At 39.2% G+C, this 24,457-nt stretch overlaps 1 protein-coding gene across 3 annotated transcripts in view; it reads right to left on the bottom strand.

Annotated features, from left to right (window-relative positions):
• LOC127959967 (sodium channel protein type 2 subunit alpha-like) overlaps positions 1–24,457 on the bottom strand; it is a 36,515-nt gene that overhangs the window by 11,325 nt on the left and 733 nt on the right. Inside the window, exons 1-18 of one of the 3 annotated variants that reach the window (XM_052559473.1) lie at positions 23,778–24,253; positions 19,309–19,631; positions 19,006–19,123; positions 16,367–16,457; positions 15,734–15,862; positions 15,420–15,511; positions 13,323–13,553; positions 12,899–12,962; positions 12,488–12,629; positions 11,853–12,059; positions 8,902–9,177; positions 7,405–7,743; positions 7,186–7,315; positions 6,341–6,579; positions 5,936–6,109; positions 5,293–5,649; positions 3,582–4,073; positions 313–445 (exon numbers count right to left, since the gene is read on the bottom strand). In XM_052559473.1, the coding sequence (XP_052415433.1) occupies positions 313–445; positions 3,582–4,073; positions 5,293–5,649; positions 5,936–6,109; positions 6,341–6,579; positions 7,186–7,315; positions 7,405–7,743; positions 8,902–9,177; positions 11,853–12,059; positions 12,488–12,629; positions 12,899–12,962; positions 13,323–13,553; positions 15,420–15,511; positions 15,734–15,862; positions 16,367–16,457; positions 19,006–19,123; positions 19,309–19,578 (3,484 nt within the window). In that variant the 5' untranslated portion in view covers positions 19,579–19,631; positions 23,778–24,253. Of the gene's footprint in view, positions 1–312; positions 446–3,581; positions 4,074–5,292; positions 5,650–5,935; positions 6,110–6,340; positions 6,580–7,185; positions 7,316–7,404; positions 7,744–8,901; positions 9,178–11,852; positions 12,060–12,487; positions 12,630–12,898; positions 12,963–13,322; positions 13,554–15,131; positions 15,224–15,419; positions 15,512–15,733; positions 15,863–16,366; positions 16,458–19,005; positions 19,124–19,308; positions 19,632–23,777; positions 24,254–24,457 lie in introns of those variants that run through there. The other 2 variants (XM_052559472.1, XM_052559474.1) reach the window with 2 other exon arrangements.

Here is a 24,457-nt window from a genome sequence, read left to right as displayed (position 1 = left end):
GAATGTAGATTATCAAGCTAATTACGATACTTTTTGAATTCCTGTCTGTACTCAAATGCACACACACACTGGTTTCCATGATTTATGGGGACAATTCATAGATGTAATGTATTTCTATCTCCTTACCCTAACCCTAACCCTTACACAAAACTCTGCATTTTTACATGATTGATTTATATGCTGTTTTCCTCGTGGGGACCAAAAAATGTCCCCACAAGGTCAGAATTTACTGGTATTACTATCATAAGATTACTATCCCTTGTGGGGACATTTGGCCCCCTAGCATAGGTAATGTCAGGTAAACACACACACCTTCTGTGAAGCAGGCCTCTGGGTCCAGGGACTCTTCCGGCTCCAGCTCCACAGACTCCGCCCCTTCTCCAGGGGGTCGGATATCCACTGTGCTCCCTTCTGAGGAACTGTGAACGGCCTCAACATTCAGCTTCTACCCAGGCATCCATGCAGACACACAACCAAACGCAAAAAAGCAGACACACACATACACAGGCACAAAATTAGGCTTGACCGTCGCACACTATCTTGTCCAGATTGCTTTTTGTAGCATTTATTCTTAGTCTCATGCAGTTTCAGATCATTCAAAAGTACCTACAAGCCCGTGGATTTAGAGATTGATTTGACTCATTGAATTGATTTTCTAATTAGCAGCCAGGCGTGAAAACAAGCGTCTCTGGCTTCGCCATATAATCTCACAGTCAGCTGTGGGTACATTTGATGTGCCTTCATTCCTTCCTCATGCATGTTTTTTTGTTTCTCAAGGTGCATTATTTCTCATCCAAGCTTGTGATCTTGTCATCAGATGTCGAGTGCTTTGAGTATTTTCATGTCCAGTGCAAATGTCAACCCCTTACCTTTCCCCACCCCTTCCAGAAACAAAATGTTTCTATTGGATAATCCCAATACATTTGGATTGGCATGATTCAGATTATCACATGACCCCACCCCATTGAGTGCAATCCCTTGATTGACATGATAACACAGGCTGGAAGTCCATTCCGTTAAGCAGTGGTCAAGCTTCGGTCCGCCAGTCAGTTTGAAGAGGAGGGGAGCCGCATTAGCATTAACTAACACCAGAGCCACACGCTAAGTCTGAGACAGCATTTCATTAGCTTTGATTGGGGAAAACTGGATCTTGACATGGAAATAGCAAGCTATTTGGAAAACATATAAACTCGCCTATGAGCTTTTCTATTGGATGGCATCATTTTCTAACCCTTGAGACGCTGGTACATCAGTGGTTAAAGGCTATTGTGCAAAACAGAAGCATATAAAAGCTTCTCGCATAAATAAATTAGTTGATGCAAGACTCTAATTACATTGTCTGATGTTATTGTAGATCTAAAGTACTGGGCAAGAACTCGTTTCCTGACCACAGTGTATTTCTTAAAGCTACCGACCCTTCTGATGGTTTTGCTGCCGCTGAATTGATAAAACGGTCAGTTAGAAGCTAAAAAACACACAGAGGAGGATGCTGTCTAAAACTGAGCTGGAGCGCTGGTTGCCGTGGCACCCAGCTAATGCGGCGCGGGGGAATGATGTAAGCATGCTGTGTGCAATTTCAGAATCTTCCAGAATGTCTTTAACATTTTAATCACAGTAGGAATATAAGAGGCTGAGCAAACCTGAATGAGCTGCCCTGACCCAGACCGAATGGATTCACTGGAGAGTCTCTAAGCTTTAAATAAGCCTCTCATTAATCTGAAATAATTTTTGATGTTAGATCTAAAGCAAGTCTAATGGATGGATTAAAGTCTAAAGGTTGAAACATTTTGATTGGCTTCCTAATCCCCTGTTCTCTGCTACTCCCTAACTTCCAGCTCATATTTTCAAATCTGATTAAGAACATATCTTGTTGGCAGAGAAATGAGTTGGCATGAGGCACAGAAGTTGTAAAGTCATGAAATATCTTTCTAAATTAACAGTTGGCTCGGTTCCAGCCAGAGCAGAACCTCTTGATTGCATATGCACAAACAAGTGACACAAATGCAATTACTGCAGCAATTACACACCTCAGCAGATTGAGAAATGCCTTCTTATGGCCAACTACTATGAAGACAGATTCCCACTATTGCAGCAGTTCACAGTGCAATATACTGACTGAATATTTGCAGATTTGTAAATGCAAAAATATGAGTATAGCATTAAAAAAAAAGAAGTGATCGCAACTCAAAAGCAGTTGTTTATCATAAAACTATTTCTTTCTAATATGGGTCATTTAGAGATGGACTAATTCTTAATTGACTGCAACATTTAAAGTTTCCTGTTTTTCAAAGCTCACCTTTCCTCACACCCACACACCCACACATCCCCCCCCCCCCACACACACACATACACACACACACAACCTCTTGCTGTTTTCAGGTAATTTAGCCCTAAATGCTCACTGATAGCCTGTACAAAAAAAAAGAACATACAAGCTAATGTAACAGAAAGATGTTCAATGGGCTACTGATGTAAAATGATGATCTTGCTCATTCCATATGACTGAAGGTACTGCAAAGAACAACAGAAACACAAAGTCATGTAGAAAACAACAAACCAAAACAAAACGGCTAACAGCTGTCTCTCTTCAGTGCAAAATAGGGTTGTTTGAGAAGGAGGGAAGGGCACAGGCATTGAGAAACGAAAAACAAAAGGGCAATCCGATACAAAAAGAGAGATAAAATGAGAGAAAGACGAGAGTTTGGTCTGATTTAGATGACAAAGGCAGTCTCCATGGTTAGTGTGGGTAAGGAGGAAGGTGAGTCTCTTACAGGGCTCTCTCAGAGAAAACCTGGGGTTCGTCTGTCATAACGCTGCAATAACAGGTCACACACAGAGAGGAGATACACACTTCACATAACATGGATAATAACGTCTGCAACTTCAACACTGAACCACTTAAATCAGATATAGGAATAGTTAGAAGAGGGGAGAGAGAAAAGATTAAGCACAGTGACAGTACTGCTGGAAAAGCATGGAAATGTGCCACACACAAACACACACAGTTAAGCATACTCAGTTTCACCCTGGGCAAGGATGCTGAATTTAGCAATTTCCTCAACAGCCTCATTCATAGTCTTGGATGCATGATGCCATGCCTGCTCAGTTGGTCGTAAATAATACGCATTAGAGTGTGTGAGAGGTAGTGTGTGTGCAAGCCTATGCATGTTTACGAGAATATTGTACTGATATAATGAGTATACTCAATAAATCTACCCGCTACAGTGCCCAGAGGTTTGTCTTAACTAGCTGCAGATGAACAGGGTCAAGCTGCCCTGAAGCCCATGGAACAGTAAAAACACACACACACATACACACACATTGGGCTGTAGCTCTGAGCAGAGAATGATGCAATGGTAATATGACTCAACACAACTGTTTGTCCTCTACAGGGAAAGAGACATTGACTCCTGATGAATTACAAACAAACCTAAAACAATAAATTAAACCATTAAAAATGTTTTTTTTTTTTGCATAGCATCACAGCAACTTTCTCCGACACTGAAGCACAAAAATTCAGAACTGTCTTTCATACCTATTAACAGTAAAAATTTCTGTTTAGCCATAGAAATCCGGCTTACCTCTTTACTGCCCTCGACGTCAGACGAGTCACTACTGAAATCTTCCGTATTCAGATTTTCAAAGTCCGACTCTCCCACCGCAATCGGTACTGTAACAGTGAGGCTGGGATTGTGTATGAACGACATGTAGTCGCCTTCCTCGATTCCATACTTTACATGACCTTCCACTCCATTACCAGGGGAGACACAGCCCTCCTTCAGATAGTCTTTAGTGAGGTCGACGGCCACCGGAGCATGATTGGACAAGCAGTTCTCCTTGCCGTTGCTGTGGAGGTCGTCAAGGGGTTTCTCTTCGTCTAGAGCACGAGGTTTAGAGACGGCCAGGCAGAGACTTTGGAGGAACTGGCGTAAAGTGGACTTGACCAGTGCGATACCTTTCTGTATTCTGCCCACGGCGATCTGCAGGTTGTTCATTTCGCTGTCATCATCCGTGGCGGCCAGGTTATCGGCACTGAAAGAGCTCAACAGCAAGGCCAGGAACAGGTTCAAAACCTGCCACACAACAACACACACTTTCAGAATCGGCGAGATCAAATGGCAATTTTGCCACAGATTTGATTCAGGCTAAATGCACCAACTCATTTTCGAGGGGGTTTCAAAATCAAAACATATTTCAAATATATATTACTATTTGATCTATTTGAACATTGATGATAATAAGAAATGTCACTTGCGCATCAAATAAGCATATTAGAATGATTTCTGAAGGATCATGTGACTTCTTTCAAAAACATCAAAAAATCTTACTGTGTACATCAAAAAAAAAAAAAAAGAAGAAGAAGAAGAAGAAGAAGAAGAAGAAGAAAAAAAAATATTTCAGGGCTGATTCTTACTACTGTGCTAAAATTAAATAATGTTTTATTTATTTTTTATTTAAATGTATTCATTTATGTTATTAATGACAGTACAAAGACTGTATCACATTAATACAAATATAGACTTACCATTAGGAATAATGACTACCAAAAAAACCTAAGCTAAACCAGGCAACATGGTAATGAGAAAATAAAAGGAAAATGCACTTAAAAAAAAAAAAAATTTCTTAATGGTACTAAAATAAGCTTAATTTCCCTTATGCAAAATATAATTTCCAATTGCCTTTTTTTTTTTTTGAGGAAAATAGGAAATGTCAATGAAGGTGAATCAGTTCTATTTTGCTCCAACATGGTCTTGGGCTTAATGCTGAGGAGCACAAATCCAGCATCATGCAAAAGTAAATATTATTGCTTACCGATGTCCTTGTAGAACAGCACATTTACATGTGCACTAATGATATTTGTTAATTTATTCCATAAGTGTCTGAAATATCTAAAGTGTCTAAACTATCTAAACAAGTACATCAAATGACTGGAGTTTCAAAGTAGGAAAGTGTTTCTGGATCAACATTCTGTCAAACAAACAGTCCTTTCCCCAAACCTTAACTATTACAGTACATACCAAAAATCAGACGGACACCTTACCTTAAACTCAACGTTACCCTTACTTTAAACTCAAAATCTGATCAGTTTACATTATTTGAATGTTGTTGCAGGACCAACAAATATTTTAATCCAGTAGCACATCCCATTGACAGAATCCCATCTATCAGTGCAGAAAGTGTAAAATTGCAGAAGAATAAGAACATAAGAGGAATAAAAAGAAAGACAGGAAGAAAGTAGAAGGGAAAGCCTATCTTCCAGATGTCTGGCATGTGTGGCATGATAGATCTTACCACCAGATTCCCAATGACCATGACCATCATGAAGACGATGAGACACATTGTCTGCCCCGCCACTTCCATGCAGTCCCACATGGTTTCGATCCATTCACCGCAAAGCACTCGGAACACAATCAGGAAGGAGTGGAAGAAATCGTCCATGTGCCACCGCGGCAACACACAGTCAGCTGAGATCTTGCAGACACACTCACGGTAGCTCTTTCCAAACAGCTGCATTCCCACCACAGCGAAGATGAAGACGATGATGGCAAGGACGAGGGTTAGATTTCCCAAAGCACCAACTGAGTTACCAATGATCTTTATCAGCATGTTCAGGGTGGGCCAAGACTTTGCCAGCTTAAAGACTCTTAACTAAGAGAGAGAATGAGACAGGAAATGTTGGAAAATAGATGTTTTGATGTATGAAAATTTTTGGGTTTCTGAAAAGGCATCAGCCATGCAGTCCAAAGCTTGCACAAGCATATAGAGTACATTAAGCTCAAGTGCTGTTGTCATGAATTGTACTCAAATTGTTCTGTTCATTACAATTTATAATGAAAATAACAGCATTAAACTGGGAAAAAGCAAAACAGAAGCATTTTCACTAGTGGTCTTAAACATTTGAATCCCCATTATACAAGAGAAGAGATTTGCTCACCAATCTAAAGGACCGCAACACAGAAAGTCCCTCAACATTGGCCAGGCCCAGTTCCATGAGACTCAGGCTCACGATGATGCCGTCAAAGATATTCCAGCCTTCTTGGAAATAGTAATATGGGTCTAGAGCAATTAACTTCAGACACATTTCTGCTGTGAAGATCCCTGTGAATACCTGCACAGTGCGCAACAGGAACAAACCAGCACCCTGTTAAACCTGCATTCTCAATGTTTAAACAAAGATTTTAATGCATCATAAAAGTTTGATTGAACTTAGTAGTGTAATTACTATTAAGTAATTCAGTAGGTTTGTATTTGTTGTACTGTTTTTATGTTGATTTAAATGAACCAAATCAATCAAAAAATACTCTATTATAATAATTGGAATCTGTCATTGAGAGCTCACCAGGTTCCCAACTGACAGCACATGGTTGAACCTTTCTGTCATAGGGTAGTGCTCCATAGCCATGAAGAGTGTGTTGAGAACAATGCAGATGGTTATGGCCAGGTCTACAAACGGGTCCATCACCACCATGTTCATAATCTCCTTCACCTTCAACCAGGCTGGACAGCAGTCCCAGATCAGGAAGCTGTTGGCAAACTTGTACCAGCATGGAGGGCACTTCTGCCGCGATTCCTCAAGCTCTATGAACAGAAACCATTTGCAGTTTAGATCCATTAAATGTTAAAAACTATGGCTTTCAAATAGCTTTCACGTCAAGGTTGCACTGCAAAAAAAAAATTAAGTTGAGTGCATTCGAGGCATTCAGAAATAATTGCACTGGAATGTCAGCAGTGTCAGCCACTATGTGACTTAAAGTCAGTTTTTAAAGGTCAGTAAATGAGTGTGAGTGTGTGTGAGGGCGATCTTCATTTTCATAGCTAATCAAAGGGAAATTGTACTTTTTAAATGATTAGATTTACAATGGAATATATAATATGAACATACTGACTGCATCTAAAACAAACCCTTTTACATATATGTCACTCATTTAATACTCAAGACACAATTGATCAAATTACTGATAATTTACTTTTATCAGTAAATAAAAGAAACTATGTCAAAAAAAAGCAAAATTTATTTATAAATCGAAATGGGGCTAAAAATGAAAGAATATTACTTGATTTTCTTTATTATCTTAGAAATCATAGAGAACAGACTGAAACTATTATGGAAAAATGTCAAAATGGTTTTATTCTATGTGATTTTAACACATTTGTGTGCTTGTGTAAGGTCAGCGTGTCTCAGACCTTCCATAGTGTTTGTCAAAATGCTGGCCACACTGAGAGCTCTTTTTCTGGCTACTGTCTCATCCAGATAATCAGATGGCTGGTGTGATCCTGAACGTTTTTTGCGTGCCTCAGACTCAGTGGTCGTGCCCTAGAAAGAAAAAAATGCATCTTGAGGATTGAGCATATTACTGTTAACATAACAAGATTTAATTTTCTTATGCACTTCAATTACTCTACCTCAGGTAACAAACGTCCAATTGGTGATGTTGGCACAGACGTCCCACCCACCAGGGAGACCACTCCATTGCAATCGACTGTGCAGTGCATTTTCCCGTTGGCTGGAAGCATAATTCTGGGAGCGAGGCTGCAGTGACTGACAGTGGAACTTCGTCTCTCAACACAACGAGGTACGAAAAGCGATCCGCGGCGGCTGTCGCTATCCTCAAACGTGCTGTGCTCATCATCAGCAAAATCATTCTCTGAGCCAAAGTCTCGCGCTCTACCGCGAAAACTGAACAGACTCGCGCGACTGTTCCTCCTTGGGGAGAAGAGAGATCCACGAATACTGAGAAGAGACTGAAAAGAGATACAAACAGAGAAAATGTAAAATAAACAGATTACCTGTTTATGTGTCCGATAGCCAGCACACAGAACAAATTTGTATTTGTTATTCCAGTCCTAGTATTACTAGATTAATAATTAAATGATTTATCACTAAACTCTAAAGGTGAATAACATGCTTTACAACACTAGTACTGCACAGAAAACTTGAATAATCTATGCAAGAGACACATTTATATAATCATATATGAATCTTATTTTAATCTAATGTATGTACACACACACACACACACACACACACATAAACTAGTTAAAGTTCAAAAATCAGTCTTTCATCAAAGTTGTCCTACAACCAAAATGCATTTTTGCCTTAGGACAACTCTGATGAACTGTTTTGATCTACTTCAAATGTTGACTATCGGTACTATATATGTGTGTGTAAACAATATTAACAATGCTGTTCCTGCTGAATTTAATACAATTGGTATGGCAGGGTCGAAAGGTTTCCAAAAAGACTGCCTCTGACTAGCAAAAGTACCAAGTATGGTTCATGTGTGTGACATAAACTGAAGTCTATTAGCAATGTGTCCTACCCCAAACTCCAAAATACATCAACACATGAACACAAACATCACATGGTCTTTTAAGTTTCTCTAAGTTTGTACTAATTTGATTTGTAATAACTAAATGTAATTGTGTTTGTCATGACATCAAAAGGTGGGCCCTTCTCTCTAGTTTACGTTTGTTATGTAATGTGCTCATATTATGATATATTTCAAAACCGGATATGCGATTTGGTCTATTTTGTGCATAATGCTGTTGGAGATTAATGTTAATCCACATGTCATAACTCTTAATGCCATAACCCACACACCACATTATATTTCTAGTGGACTCAGATTTGCTAGAATTAAATTAACCCACATCTCAACCACATTCACATTTGGATTACTTCTGAGGCATCTGTGTAATGCATCTGTGCCACCTTTAGCACTGTAATCCTCCGTGCATATCTGAACATTTTAATGAGCTAATATTTTGTCTCCCTATCACACTTCTTGAGTCAATTAGCATTCCACCCACCCAACCTTCGTAACAATATAGTTGATTAGAATAGATAGGCTTATCTACTTAACTACATTTCCCATAATTCCACAAAAAAGAAGTAGTCACCTGATTAGGAGTTGAACACTTCTTCTCATACGAGAGTCGGTTGGCATCGATGGAGAATCGAAATCCAGGCCGTCTAATGCTGTCCTCTGAAGCGGACTTATGGAACTTTTCCTGATTGGCTTTTTCTTCTTCTTCCCTTTGTTTTCTTTTCTTCCTCCTGTTCCTTCGCTCTTTAGCACTCTTGGAGCTGAGTCTGGACCCCCCGGAGGAGCTTTCCTCAGACAAGCCCCCCCTCTCGCTGTACTCCCCACTCTCTGTTGCTGCTGCCGCCGCAACCTACCAACCAATCACAGCACAAGCTCCGTTGTCAGGGGCAACCAGGGGTAGACTTAGTTCAAGCTCGCATACCGAAAGCACAGACAAGAGACAGATAAACAGTGAGCACTGAAGAAAGAGGAATCATTGCTTTATACGATCAAACTAAATTACAGTTATTGATTGCACTGCTGACCTTTGGCACTTAATTTCATTCTCAATAATCGCTTTCTTTTTTACTCATAAAGTCTTTTTGGTCTAACTTTTGGAATCACACATAATAAACCCAATTACTAGTAAACAGCTTTATCTATCTATCTTTCTATCTATCTATCTATCTATCTATCTATCTATCTATCTATCTATCTATCTATCTATCTATCTATCTATCTATCTATCTATCTATCTATCTATCTATCTATCTATCTATCTATCTATCTATCTATCTATCTATCTATCTATCTGTCTGCCTGCCTGTCTGTCTGTCTGTCTGTCTGTCTGTCTGTCTGTCTGTCTGTCTGTCTGTCTGTCTGTCTGTCTATCTATCACCATTCAAAATGCATAGTCGCCATCTTGGAGTTAATCTACATCTTGCTCTTTTCGTCTTTTTCTGTGATTCTCTCGCTTTCTGTCTTCCTCTTGTTTCTCTCTTCTTCATGTTTACTAGGGAGAAAGGACACTCCCTCACTTGCTCTCATTATCTGTTGGTTTCCATGGCGACAGGGCAGTGTTATCCACAGCAAGTGTGGAGCTGAAAAACTTAAAAGATGACGAAGGCAGAGGAAGAGATGCAAGATCAGGGAAGGAGAACAACATGATGATCAAAATAAAAATAGGTTCAAATTGGCTGTGCAAGTGAACATATGTTTGTGCATAGAGCTGGGTAGATTACTTAGAAATTGTAGTTAGTTACTGGTTCCAAATTCCCAAAAATTGTAACGCAAATCATTACTCATTTTAAGCTTCTTTTGATTACTTTTAGGTTAATTTAGCCCTAACTTGTTTATAACATTGATTTCAATAGGATAATCTTGTGGTCAAATGCTGTGTAGATTTCTGACTAATGACTGATTTCCGTGTGAAATGTCTTTCTGAAGCCTTTCTGATTGTATATACGCAGTAGGCTACTTTAGAATGGAACATTTAAAGTGGTCATATGATGTGATTTCTTGGGAATCACATTTCATATGATCCTTTTTCTTTGGAGTGTTACAAGCTCTTGGTGTATAAAGAAGATCTATAAAGTTGCAAAGACTAAAGTCTCAAATCCAAAGAGATATTCTTTATCAAAGTTAAGACTTTGTCACGCCCCCCTAAAACGGCTCATTCAAACACACTGCATCACTATGTGGAAATATTTGTGTAATACCACAAAGAAAGAAGGCGTGGGTTCATTAACCGCAGTTAGTGTTACAGCAGTCATGTCAGGGAGATGCTGTGTGTATCTACAGTAGGTGAAAGCAAAATAAGTTTATTTGGCTTTCTGAAAGTAGATGCATTTAGGAATCTAAATAGAACAGAACAGGAATGCATTTTATGGACGACTGTTTCGTGAACCTAGGACAGGAGGTAATTCTGAGTTTGCTACGACAATCTGGCGCCTCTGAATCATCTACTGGAAGTATGTTTTGTTATTAGTTTAAGTATCTGCTATTCAAATGAGGAATTTCACGCATCACGTGTGTGGAAAGAGAGAGAGACAGCTGTCTTAACTGTCAGTGGCTTGTGTACTGCAAACACATTAGAGCTTCATCACTGTCTGTCATGCCACTCTGTTCCCCTTTTGGGCCTGAATTGATGGTAAAACTAAGGACATTATTAACTGTCTTTACATTTATTTTGAAAGATGAAGCTCTAGATTATGGAAAGGGCCATTACATTTCTGACGAGTGCTTGCGGTGTTCGGCCAATCACAAAGTACTGGGTCAGTTGGCCAATCAGAGCAGACTAAGCTTGTCGGAAAGAGAAACTTTGTAGAAAATGATGTTTAATGTTTTTTAAACATTAAAGCATTCCAACATATTCTGTTAAGCCAAATACACAACATAATGATCTTTAAAAAAGCATCACCTTTACAAGATGAAAAAGAGGAATTAGGGAGAATAAAAAGGGTGGAGGTGGTGGTTGGGGAACACACCAATAAACTTTTTGTCGGTCCGGTGTTCTGTCACGATTGCTACAGAAAGGAGCAAGGAATGCAGATAAGAGGGATAATCATCCCTCAATCATCAATCAAAACAACAGACTTTAATAATACAAACGGAGAGAAACACAGGGCAGGCTGGAGACACACGTAGCACATCAAGATGTTTAACACCGGACAAGTGAACATAGGGCAGACAACCCTTTAAATACAGAACTAAAATAGGTAATTAAGGAGACACATCTGAACCAAATGAGACCATCACACATAGGAGAGACTGGGTCACAGGGGCATGTGAGGAGAAAAACACATGCAGACAGTCCATGGCATGACACTTTAGTGTGTTCATTACAAATAAATTGATTATTAAAACTAAAAAGCAGTTCAATCAAAAGCAAGTGTTCAAGTGTTTTAAATTGTATTTAATTTAATTACAAGTACTTAATTTTTGGAATCTGATTACGTAATTGAGATTACATGTAATCAGTTACTACCCAGCTCTGTTTGTCTATTTTGACATGCTAGTATGAGCGTGTCTATGTGTGTTTGCTACCTGTGCCTCTTCCTGCTGTCTCTTTAGCTGCTCTAGCATGGCTTGAAACTCTTCCTCTTTCTGTTGAGCCTCTTCTATGGTAGCTTGGTTCTGCTCATCATATGCCATGGCCACCACGGCAAGGATGAGATTGACCAGATAGAAGGAGCCCAGGAAAATCACAAGAACAAAGAAGATCATATAGGGCTTTCCAGCTGCACGCAGGGTCTGCGAGAGACGGAACACACATACACAAACAAAATGTTACAAAACTGCTTTTTAGGAAAAAAGATTCAGCATTATGATTGGTCAGATCGCCTGTCAATCAAACTCCAGCGAAGGGTCAACTCCTATTTTTTTGCGTATGACATTAAACTTTTTGACCATACTCACCATGCTTTTATTTCAGCCCATGTGGATTAATTTTGTCATTATTTTGTGCCAACTGCCTTTTATCCCATTGCATTCAATTAGCTCACAACTGTTATTAAATTAAATTTGTTTTGCTATTGTGCTGGAGCTTCAAGAAACAAATGTGTGGTATAATGTTAATAAGAAATAAATGGCCTAGACATTGTAGAAGGATACAGGGTCTTTTCATGTCTACAGGAGGATATCGAGACCAGATGGATGGTAAGCTGATGTCAGGGCTGTACCTGTTGGTAGAGGTTTTCCCAGAAGTCTTGTGTCATGAGTCTGAAGAGTGAGAGGAAGGCCCAGCTGAATGTGTCAAAGCTTGTGTAGCCGTAGTCAGGATTACGACCTGCTTTTATACACGAAAAGCCCTCTGGACACTGCCTGTTATTCCAAGGAACATGAAAATATATTGTCAGTATATAAAGTGAAAAAAATTAAGCAATTTAGCTCAACAAGGGACATCATATCAGTGGTTCTCAACCAAGAGGGGGGGGGGGGGGGCACAATAGGTCTTAAAATTAAGTTATAGTTATCTAAAAAAAAAAATTAGATTAAGTCAAGCTGCAATATTTTAATTGAAGAAAAAAATAATGTTCTTTATATTACAACATATAATCTACCTATATTAAAATCTAAAAGAACATATTCACCCTGCATCACTTGAATTTCCACATAACAAAGGGTCTCTGCGGCCTGGGAGGAAATAATAATTGCCTAAAATGGGGAAAGGCACAAGATAAATGTCAAGAAACAATATAAAGATACAAAGCTAATAAATATATACACACAAAGATGTAATGTATGTTTCTAGCCCGGAATCCTACAGCTTGAAGGAAGTGCATTCGTTTAAAAAAGGCTAGCCTTTAAACCAGACTCACTGTCAGGCAACACACATCCACACACACAAACAGAAGTGTGCTTTGAGAACTAGATGACTCATTTTTCTTGGGCCAGTGGAGCATTCCTCACATCCTCAAGGACATGTGGTGTCAACGAGCATCTCAATAACACACACACACACACACACACACACACACACACACATAGAATGAGAAGCACCGATTCTTCACTTACTCTCATCACTAATGTACTCTGTCCAGTTAATGGCGGTGCTGTAGTTCAGCGTGGCAGTCAGGTTTTCAGTGAAATTGAAGTCTGGAATCTTCACACACTTCTGCCGCAGGTTTCCCATGAAGAGCTGCAGTCCGATCAGAGCAAACACACTCAGACAGAACACAGTCAGGATCATCACATCTGACAGCTTCTTCACCGACTGGATCAGGGCGCCAACGATAGTCTTCAGCCCTGAGGAACACGCAACGGTGGTCAAAAACACTCCCGATGCACACATCAACTCAAACATAATATGAGTATGGTCAATACAGCTACATAGATATGGACAGGCTGTTATGGTAACACTTTAGAATAAGGTCTAATACATTATCATTATGTATTGTATAATGATATTAAGTTGTACAACATTTAGGATAATATAAATGTGTTTACTGCTAAATTTATAGATATTTTGTTTATTTTTACATGATCACAAACATGAATAACAATGAACAATAGTGCATTTAATAAATGACCATGAATCTAAATAAATTGTAAATTGTTAGTTCATAATACCTAATGCACCTTATTATTAAAGTGTTACTCTTTCTGTCATCCTGATGATTTATTTATTTTTTATTGCAGGAAAGGTGCACCCAGAAACTCATTATTTATTCACCCTCATGCCATTCCAAACCTGTATGTTGTTATTTGTTTCTGTTAAACACAAAAAGGAAATTGACACAGCGCTATTCTACACAGTGACAGTTCATCGGGAGCACAGCTGTCAAGCTCCAAAAACAAAAAAACACCCTTAAAGCACCATAAAATATCCTATACAACTGGTGCACTACATTTCGAACCTACTGACAGCTTTGTGTGACAACAGAAAAAGAGAGTTAATTTAGTGTCATCTTGAAAAACTGAAGTGTGTATTTAAATTAATACTTAATTTCTGATCTGTTCTTTACACAAAACTATCTTTGAAAACGGCATACAGGTTTAGTTTGGAATAATGAGTATGAATGAGAGAAATAAATGGCTGAACTATTCCATATAATCTGACAAATATTAATTATAATTTAATTATAATTTTAACAAATATAGTTACTTCAATCCTTTTATTATAATACATATAGAATAACACTACAAATTTAGAAAACATTCTGCATAGATTTAATAAATTAGTAGTAAAAAGAAAGCAAAAATCAAAAGCTTTTGAGGATTAAAACATGGTTTTAAATATTAGTGTGCATGATAGTTGAATAAATGTTTGTGAAATTGCGTGTAAACAACATTCAATCATGCAGTGTAAGACTGTGAGTGTTGCCTCTGCTTGCATGTGTGTGTGTGCACTTCACACACACACACACACACACACACAGCAGGCAAACAATGGGCACGGCCGACGTTGCGCATGCACATATAACTCAAACAGCAGACAGAGGAGAAGAGAAGAGTAGAGGGTCTCAAGTTCTCTATCTCAGGCTATAGGCTTCAGCAATGTCTCATGCAAATAAACAAAAAAAAAAAAAACAACACAACTCAAAAATGCCCAGTTGTCTATTTCCCAAGGCATGATGGGAGACCTTTCCCAAGGAGTGATGGTCTTTGGGAAATAACAGAGCAGAGCCCGGCAGAAGGGATATAAGGAAAACTACAGAATGTGATTTTAAAAGCATGGAATCCCGTTTTTTTTACGCCCGAGTGGATTCCTGCTTTCTTTGACCGCTGGGAGTGACAGAATGAGAGAGAAAGGCCAGCGGAGGAGGGGATGGAGTGAGCAAGAGCTCAGATGGAGAGAGAGGCAGCCTGTGAGCTAGCCCTCACCTGGAATCACTGATATAGTTTTGAGTGCTCGTAAAACCCTGAAGGTTCTCAGTGCTGAGACATTGCCCAGATCCACAAATTCTGTTACATATCTGTAGGGAGGGGAGGGGAGGGGGGCACACACACACACACGCACACACGCACAAACACACACACACACGCATGTTAGGACAGGACAGGGTAGCAGAGGGAAACGTCACACAGAGACACACACCTGACTGACACCCGTGTTTACGCGCACACGCATGCGCACGTCTATACACACACGCGCGCACACACATCCCTTACCTGGGATGACTGAGATAGTTTTCAAAGCTCTGAGCACTCTGAAAGTGCGGAGAGCTGACACATTGCCTAGGTTTACAAACTCAGTTACATACCTGTAGAATCAAATAAAGAGTTACAAGTGCACGCACACACTCACTCAGACGCACACTACCGCAACCAACATGAATTCACCAGCTTTCCTTCATCAATGTGTCCAAAACTATCTTAGCACACTCTCATTAACAGTTCAGGAAAAACAGTGCACGGTCTCCTTTTTCTTATGTTTTAATACGGAATAAAAAGCATGAGAAGCATCTGTCTTCAGAGATACTCACGCCATCATAATGACACTAAAGTCCAGCCAGTTCCAGGGGTCTCGCAGGAAAGTGAACTTCCCCACACAGAAGCCCCTTGCCAGGATCTTAATCAGGGACTCGAAGGTGTAGATCCCTGTGAACGTGTACCTGAATGCACACAAACAAAACTTCACCAAAAACAATTACATTGTATGAAATTGAAATAATGAAGTGTTAAAGATCCTATGTAATATGTTATCTTATTTGCTGTGCTGACAAACTTCTTATTGAGAAAGAAAAAAAGTCAGGGCAAGGAATGCTGATGGGCTGAAGTTACATAAAAATATAATAATAATACTAATAATAATAATAAAAAATAATTAGAAAGAATTTCCAAATAAGGATTTTATTTATTAAATTATTTATACATTTCTAATTTTCTAATTTTAAAAGTCCCCCCAAAAAAACTTTCTACTCAGTTTTGTTAGTCAGTTACAGCTATTATGTAAATATATAAATAAGGGGGAGAGGACACAATGTACAGATTACTTTTTTGGACAAAATCATCAATATGTTTAGTTCATTGTCCCGGAAGACAAAGACAATTTTGACAAATTTGTCAAAAGATTAAACTGTAAAATTATGCACAGCTGTGTTAATGATGTGACTTACTCCACATTCTTGGCCCAGTCAGGGGGATTGCTGAGGGTCATGAAGGCGCAGTTGGTCAAGATTGTGCACATGATCACAAAACTGAACATTGTGAGCAGCAGTCAAGGAAAATACACAAAGACACAAACACACACAAATATTGCATGTACACTCACCCAGCTACACCTAATGTCTAGTTCAGCCTCAGACAGCACACCTAAGGTAATTGTCTTTATATTATCAATGCATAAGAGGAAGGAATAATTATTGGATTTACCAAACATTTGCCAGGTGTGTACAGTAGCTTCAAATATTTGCAAGATATTAAAAAAGATTTTTGAGGAACCTCGCAGCAAACAATTCAACTTACAAATTGCATTTTATAAAAAAAAATATTTGAAACTTTTTATTCATTAAGGAATACTGAAGAAAAAAACAGAATCTAAAAAATTTTAAGAAGCAAAACTTTTTTTAAACATCAATAATATGCACCAAATCAGAATATTACAATGATTTCTGAAAGATTATGTCACGAGTAATGGCTTCTGAAAATCCAGCTTTGCCATCACAGGAATAAATTCCATAATTAAAATAGTTAAACAAAAAACACCTGAAACATATTTTTTTTTATACATCTATTTTAAATTGTAATTATATTTTACAATACTACAACTCCACTACTGTGTTTTCGATCAGAGACATTTTTCATCAACATCTTAGGACCCAAACTTTTGAACGTTATACAGTATGTACACTGAACAAAATTATAAACTCAAGACTGCCCACATTCTTCATAAGCTGATCTTAAAGATCTAAGACTTTTTCTATGTACACAAAAGGCCTATTTCTCTCAAATATTGTTCACAAATCTGTCTAAATCTGTGTTAGTGAGCACTTCTCCTTTGTCGAGATAATCCATCCACCTCACAGGCGTGGCATATCAAGATGCTGATTGGACAGCATGATTATTGCACAGGTGTGCCTTAGGCTGGCCGCAATAAAAGCTCACTATAAAATGTGCAGTTTTACTGTATTGGGGGGTCTGAAAACCAGTCAATATCTGTTGTGACCACCATTTTCCTCACGAAGTGCAACACATCTCCTTTGTATAGAGTTGATCAGGTTATTGATTGTGGCCTGTGGAGTGTTGGTCCGCTCCTCTTCAATGGCTGTGTGAAGTTGCTGGATATTGGAAGGAACTGGAACATGCTGTCGTATACACAGATCCAGAGAATCCCAAACATGCTCAGTGGGTGACATGTCCGGTGAGTATGCTGGCCATGCAAGAATGGGATGTTTTCAGCTTCCAGGAATTGTGAACAAATCCTTGCAAAATGGGGCCGTGCATGATCATGCTGCAACATGAGGTGATGATCGTGGATGAATGGCACAACAATGGGCCACAGGATCTCGTCACGGTATCTCTGTGCATTCAAAATTCTATCAATTAAATGCACCTGTGTTCGTTGTCCATAACATATGCCTGCCCATACCATAACCCCACCACCATCAGGGGCCACTCAATCCACAACGTTGATATCAGCAAATCACTCACCCAGACAACGCCATATACACCGTCTGCCATCTGCACTGTACAGTGAAAACCAGGATTCATCCATGAAGGGAACACCTCTCATAAAAATGCCAGACGCCACTGAATGTGAGCATTTGCCACTCAAGTCTGTTACGCCGCGACAAACTGCGGTCAGGTTGAGACCCCGATGAGGATGACGAGCATGCAGATGAGCTTCCCTGAGACGGTTTCTGACAGTTTGTGCAGAAATTCTTTGGTTATGGAAATTGATTGCTGCATCAGCTGTCGGGTGTTTGGTCTCAGATGATCTTGGAGGTGAAGATGCTGGAAGTGGAGGTCCTGGGCTGGTGTGGTTACTCATGGTCTGCAGTTGTGAGGCCAGTTGGATGTACTCCTAAATTCTCTGAAACGCCTTTGGAGAGAAATGGCACACCTGTGCAATAATCATGCTGTCTAATCAGTATCTTGATATGCCACAAACTCACGGATTCGGATTGCGATCTATTCACAGAGGAGGAGTGAGTTCTGTGATCGTACGAACCTGAGAACGCGCTGCTCACGTGACCAGTCACATAATTGTCTGCTGTAAATAAAAGCGTTTTGTGTAAAAAGCATTTAAAATACTTATCATGCAAAATGTATTCTTATTATTCCAAGCATATTTTATCATATATCATTCTATTTATTATTTGATTATTTAAATATCCTGTTTAAAAAGGCAGTCTATAGTTATAATTATGGATTCGGATGCCAATTAAATCGACTAGCCCCTGTAAATGGTGAAAATCACTTATGTCTCCCTGAGAAACAATTACTGTCCGAATAGGGCTTATGACAGATTTGTGAACAATTTTTTAAAGAAATTTTTATGCTTTTTGTGTACATAGAAAAAGTCTTAGATCTTTGAGTTCAGCTCATGAAAAAAGGGGGCAAAAACAAAAGTGTTGCATTTATAATTTTGTTCAGTGTATGTTGGTCAGATTGTCAGATGTTGGGTCCTGTCTAAAAGTTCTATCAAAATAATATGAAGTAGACAAGAATGTATGTTGCAAATGAAAAGTCTGGAGACTAGTCTATATGTTGTTTAGATGCTTACATACATCCATTCAGCTGAAAAAAGGATATGAATGCACCAGGACCTTGATGGAGATTCTCCTCAGTGGATTGAAGGGGCTCAAAATATACAAAGCCGGTGTAGCATTAAAGCGGAATATAGCCTTCCCACGATTCAATACTATAAAGGTCTGAAGCAGAGAAAAAAAAAATTGTGGTTACAGTGCACACAATCTGCGACAATATATTTTCAATCTGTTTCACGAGGTGTTATGTAACTACAGAGAATGATACACATTATAACGCCAGACTGAAGTCCTGCTGGCCATCTAAACGCAAATAACAAGCTTCCATTTTAAAATCTTCTCACACATACTTTTTGGTTGCTGTAGTAGGTGTCCAGGTCCTCCAGCGGGACGGACACAAATTCGGATGGAAGGTCTCCGTAGATAAAGGGCAGGGATTTTCCTGCTTCCAAATCGCTGTTGGGTTTGGGCCCGTTTTCATCATCATCATCAGGCCGTCTCTCGCCTTTGGGCCGTTTTGCCGCCTCCTCTGCGATGCGGCTCTCGATAGCAGCGAGAGACTCGGGCAAGAAGGGCCGGAAGCTGTCAGGTCCGGGTGGAACGAGCAGCTGAGCAGCCATATTGACATCCTGCTCTGGTAGCTGCACCAGCTAATCTCCGCTCACTCTGGGAGCTGAAGGAAGGAAATCACACATTCAGTGCACAGTGGCTGCGATAGGAGATTGATCATTAAAGTGGAAGTCATTCATTTGTATGAATTGAGTCAATCTGTGGCAATTTAAAAGATGAAATAACCACTGTCAGTTTATTTACATGACGATCAGCGTCACAGTGGAGACTTGGGAGAAGATTTCATATTCTAATCATTACCAATAAAGAGGCTGTTAATATCCATGCACTGCCATTAGATGCAGCTTGTGTATGTATGTATGTGTGTGTTTACAGAACTGGGTGGTTGTACCAGCTCTGTATGTTACAGTAGAGCAGCAATGCCTGTGGGTCACCAGGCATAAATAGCCAGTCTGGCGTGCTGCCCTGTGCTGTGGCCAGAGCTGTGAGCACCAAACTGGGCATGTACTCAGAGCAAATCAGTTACATTCCCAGGGGCTCCATGACCCCTATGAATCCCCCATCTTCTTCAAGATTCAGAGTCTCAAAGAATAGAGATGTATATGTAAGACATGGGGGGGAAGAAGGAAGAGATATAGAGATGAAGAAAGCATGAGGGAGGGAAAAAGATGAGTGTGAATATTAAAATGCTCATACTTTGTAGATTGTGGTCAATACTTACAAAATGACAATAACAAATACTGTAATAACTTTTAAATTGTTAAAAAAAATCAATTCGGATATATTTTCAAAATAATTATCAGTTTATTGGGTAGCACAACTGTTTTCAGCGCTGATAATAAGGTTATATGGCACCAAATCTGCATATTAGAATGATTTCTGAAGGATCATGATTTGACACTGAAGACTGGTCTGCTAAAAGTCAGCTTTTCCATCAAAGGAATATATTAATAAAAAATATTTAAAATTGTATTAATATTTCACAAATTCACTGTTTTTATTTTCAAACACATTACAAAATCTTACCAACCCAAACCTCTAAACATTATTAGATGACAGTATGTGATACTGGATTCTGATTTGTCAATCACAGAATTCTAATGGTCTAATGGCATAACTGACTAATTTCCTACATTGCTTTTTTTCTCTCTCACATAATTTCAAGTCAAATCAATATTTTATGTTCATTTATTTATTTGCTGTGTAACACACTCTGTTCCACAGAACTCGCTTGAATCCAAAATTCAGTTTTCGTTTCTAGGATTTTCTAGAACTAGGATTTCTTTTTACACAAACAACAGTTGACACTGCTCCAAACCACCCACGATGCAAAACCTTAGTCCTCATCCAACTGGAAAGGCATAATAGTAGTTTCACCAAGCAAACTGAAAAATCAGTAGTCTCTTTTTTAACTTACTGTAATAAGTAGTATCTTTTAAACTCACTGGATCCTGCAGATCATGTCCGCCTTTAATGAATGAAGATGAAAACATTTTCAAAACTGAGACTGTGACCAAATAAAATCTGTTATTCACTCTTTCCTTTTCCACAAATAACTACCAATTTGAAAAGCAGCGATGAAAAAAATGTTGCAGATTTTGGAAAGACATCCTTGAAAACTGCATGAAAATTACATTATGGAATCTTATCAAAAATAAAATAAAATAAATCAATGCTTAAGAAGATATATTGATATTAAAATTAAATTCATGCATTTAGCAGACGCGACTTACAGTGCATTCAGGCTATCAATTTTTACCTGTCATGTGTTCCCAGGGAATTGAACCCCCAACCTTGTGTTGATAGCGCAACGCTCTACCAATTGAGCTACAGGAACACTGTATATGTGTAAATAACCCCAAAACATGCTGAAAATGTACTTACCCTTAGGTGTTTTTTTATCAGAACAGATTTGGAGAAATTTAGCATTACATCACTTGCTCACCAGTGGATTATCTGCAGTAAATGGGTGCCATCAGAATTAGAGTTCAAACAGCTGATAAAAAAACATTGCAATCCATAAGCAATCACCATGACTCCAGCCCATCAATTACCATCTTATAAAGTGAAAGGCTGTGTGTTTATCTAATAAAACAAAACTTCATTATTGAGGTGTTTTGGCCAAAGCTCCACAATGACATGCATAATGATTCTTAAGAATGCTTCCTCCATTGAGAATAACTCTTCATCCAGTGAAAAAGTCCATCCCATTATCTTCTCACTTCACTGATATATTTCTTTACAGCTTTTTTGGACCATTTTCGCTGCTTGGTCTATGCAAATTTCTCTCCTGATTCAGACAAAAATACTTTTTATCTGATTACGTATCAGCAATATTACGACTATTACTACTTTAGCTGGAAGCAAATGTTTTTATTCTTAATGACATATATGTTTTTTTATTACAAACTCACAGCTTTTCAAATCACTAGAAGATAAATGATGGACTGGAGAAGTGTGGATTTTTATCAGCTGTTTCAACTCTCATTCGGCACCCATTCACTGTAGAGGATCCTAGGTAGATGGATCGTAGGATGCTCAAATTTACCTAATCTTTTCTGATGAAGAAACAAACTCATCAGAATCTTGGATGGCGTGAGGGTGATAAATTTTTTTTTTTTTTTTACCAGACTTAAATTTTTGGGTGATCTACAGGTTTCTTTTAAGACTCAATTTCTTGGTGCAATGACCAAGTTTGAGTTACATTAAACTGAAAAGTGCAGTTTTTCTATGCAGAGCTCCTGCTAACAAGGTCTTATAGACAAAATCTTCCTGGGTGCCCTGGTCTGCTTTGGGCTACATTTCAGTGTGCAACTGTGACTAATATTCAGCAAGCAATTGTTTGTGTGCATGTGGGTCTGTGAGTGAGCACTGTGAGCTGTCTCTCTGTGCCACCACCCAGTCTGTTCATCCTGTTCCCTCTGAGGACATCATAGGTAAAAAAAACAACTCCCTCATCCATGCATCCACCCATCCACGTACTCATCCACTGATCCACTTATTCAACCCCCTCCAAAAATGAGCCAAGCCTCTGGGGTGCCATTACTCCCAGCCCTGCCCTAATGCACACCTTTCTCCAGGGTCAAACCAAACCTCTGAGAGGAGGTGGGGGGCACTGGCACAATTTAAATATACAGTTGGTACTCCTGGGTAAAATCAGGGTTGCTACTACTCACCATTTTAATGAGCTGTCAAAAATCAGACAAATGCTTCCTCCAGTACCATGATAACGCTTGCAGATATTTCAGATAGTTCAGATATACTGCCATTACCATGAAGAAAATGTGTATCTTTCAGACTTGATCAAAAAAATTCTAAACTAGCACACACATCAGAACAAAACATGTCACTTTCGTGGATCCTGCATGCTACTTCATGTTCCTATGATACTGAAACATCCTGACAGTATGTCACTCAGGAAGGTAGATTAAAATATTCCAGGCCAACTCTACGCATCCAAAATGTGCCAGAATTTGCCATCAAACCTTTCCCTCAACTGTCAAACAGTCATGCATACATATTCAGACACTATATGCGTTTTAAAGATGATTTCTGGCAGATGTGGAGGAAGTGACACTTTACATTCACAAAGCATCTAATCTCAAAACTTGACATTTCCTAACAAAGCTGTGGCTGTTTTCTAATCAAGAATTTATACATTTTCCTCAACCCAACGTTAGAATCGTTCTGCTCCGTCGTGGATAACAGGGATTCGCAACAGCTGCTCTCCATGGTGCTGAAACACAGGTGCGCGCGCTTCCGCCTGGGCTCAGCTCAGGTCATCCGCCACGCGCTTCCTCCAGCGCGTCACATTCGCGTGTTATTCTTAATGCCAGTTTTTCAGACACATTGGCGCTTACGTGTTTAACACGAATGATTCAGTGAATTAAATAACAGCAATTAACAATGAAAGGATATTAACATAAATACAGAAATTCATAATTCATAAATAAGTTTTCAGTAGGTACATGTTGTTCCTTAGGATTTCACTTATTGATTTATATTATTATGTAGTATAACAACAATACTATTAAAGAATGCACACTGTAAACAACAGCCCAAGACAACGTTCAAAATGGACCAATGTTAATTTTGGCGTTTTCTTATAAGTACCGTTTCAACAAGTAATATATCCGAGGACCTCTTAAGATCCAAATACATGATTCCAGTCGACGGATGATGTTTATCACGATTGTTATGTTAGGCACTGTGTGGCGACAGAAGCCCAAGGTGATTTTGAAGGTCCTACCTTTATAGATGAGGATTCATCTCGAGCGCAGGGGCGAAGCAGCTGTCGCCATGTTGATGTCTCCGGCTATTTCCAATCCGCAGGCTCGAGGTCCACCCAAACCGCAACCAACTCCGTATATGACACCATTTACACGGCCATATCTAGAGCTTTATGTCAAAAAATAAACACCGCCCGAGGCTACAACAGCTCTACATTTTCACCAGTGACTACACCGACTGGAGAACCGAGATTTATGTAATTCCACGTAACGAGAAACCCACCCAAAGGGTTAAACGGTGTCTAGGCGACAGAGAAAACGTCTCTGGGCGTGCCTTTTTTTTCAATGACCAAAAATGTCTCCAACGTAAATGAGTTTTAGAGGCATAAAGGGTAGCATTAACACCACAAATTGGCACGTTTTGGCGTCCTCGGATTGTGTTTTTCAACCCCTTCTCGTGTACCGACAGTGTGCGACGGTGGGTGGGTGTGGAAATGTGAGGGAAGGAAGGGGTCGCGATTGCTCTTTTCAATGACAATCATTATCAATATAATTAACATGCTATGTGGAAATATTGGGACGTCCTCAAAACAAGAGTTGTCGTTCTGTTAACCTTAAAACAGTCGACCCCAGTCCTTCGTTCAAACAGCATCTCCCTAATTTTGATAGATCAGCCAAATTCAGCACCACCATCATCATC

This window comes from Carassius gibelio, chromosome B6 (assembly GCF_023724105.1).
Source record: "Carassius gibelio isolate Cgi1373 ecotype wild population from Czech Republic chromosome B6, carGib1.2-hapl.c, whole genome shotgun sequence".
Taxonomy (NCBI): domain Eukaryota; kingdom Metazoa; phylum Chordata; class Actinopteri; order Cypriniformes; family Cyprinidae; genus Carassius; species Carassius gibelio.
Note: the sequence above shows the minus strand (reverse complement) of the source record. Positions and strands in the feature narration are given on the sequence as shown.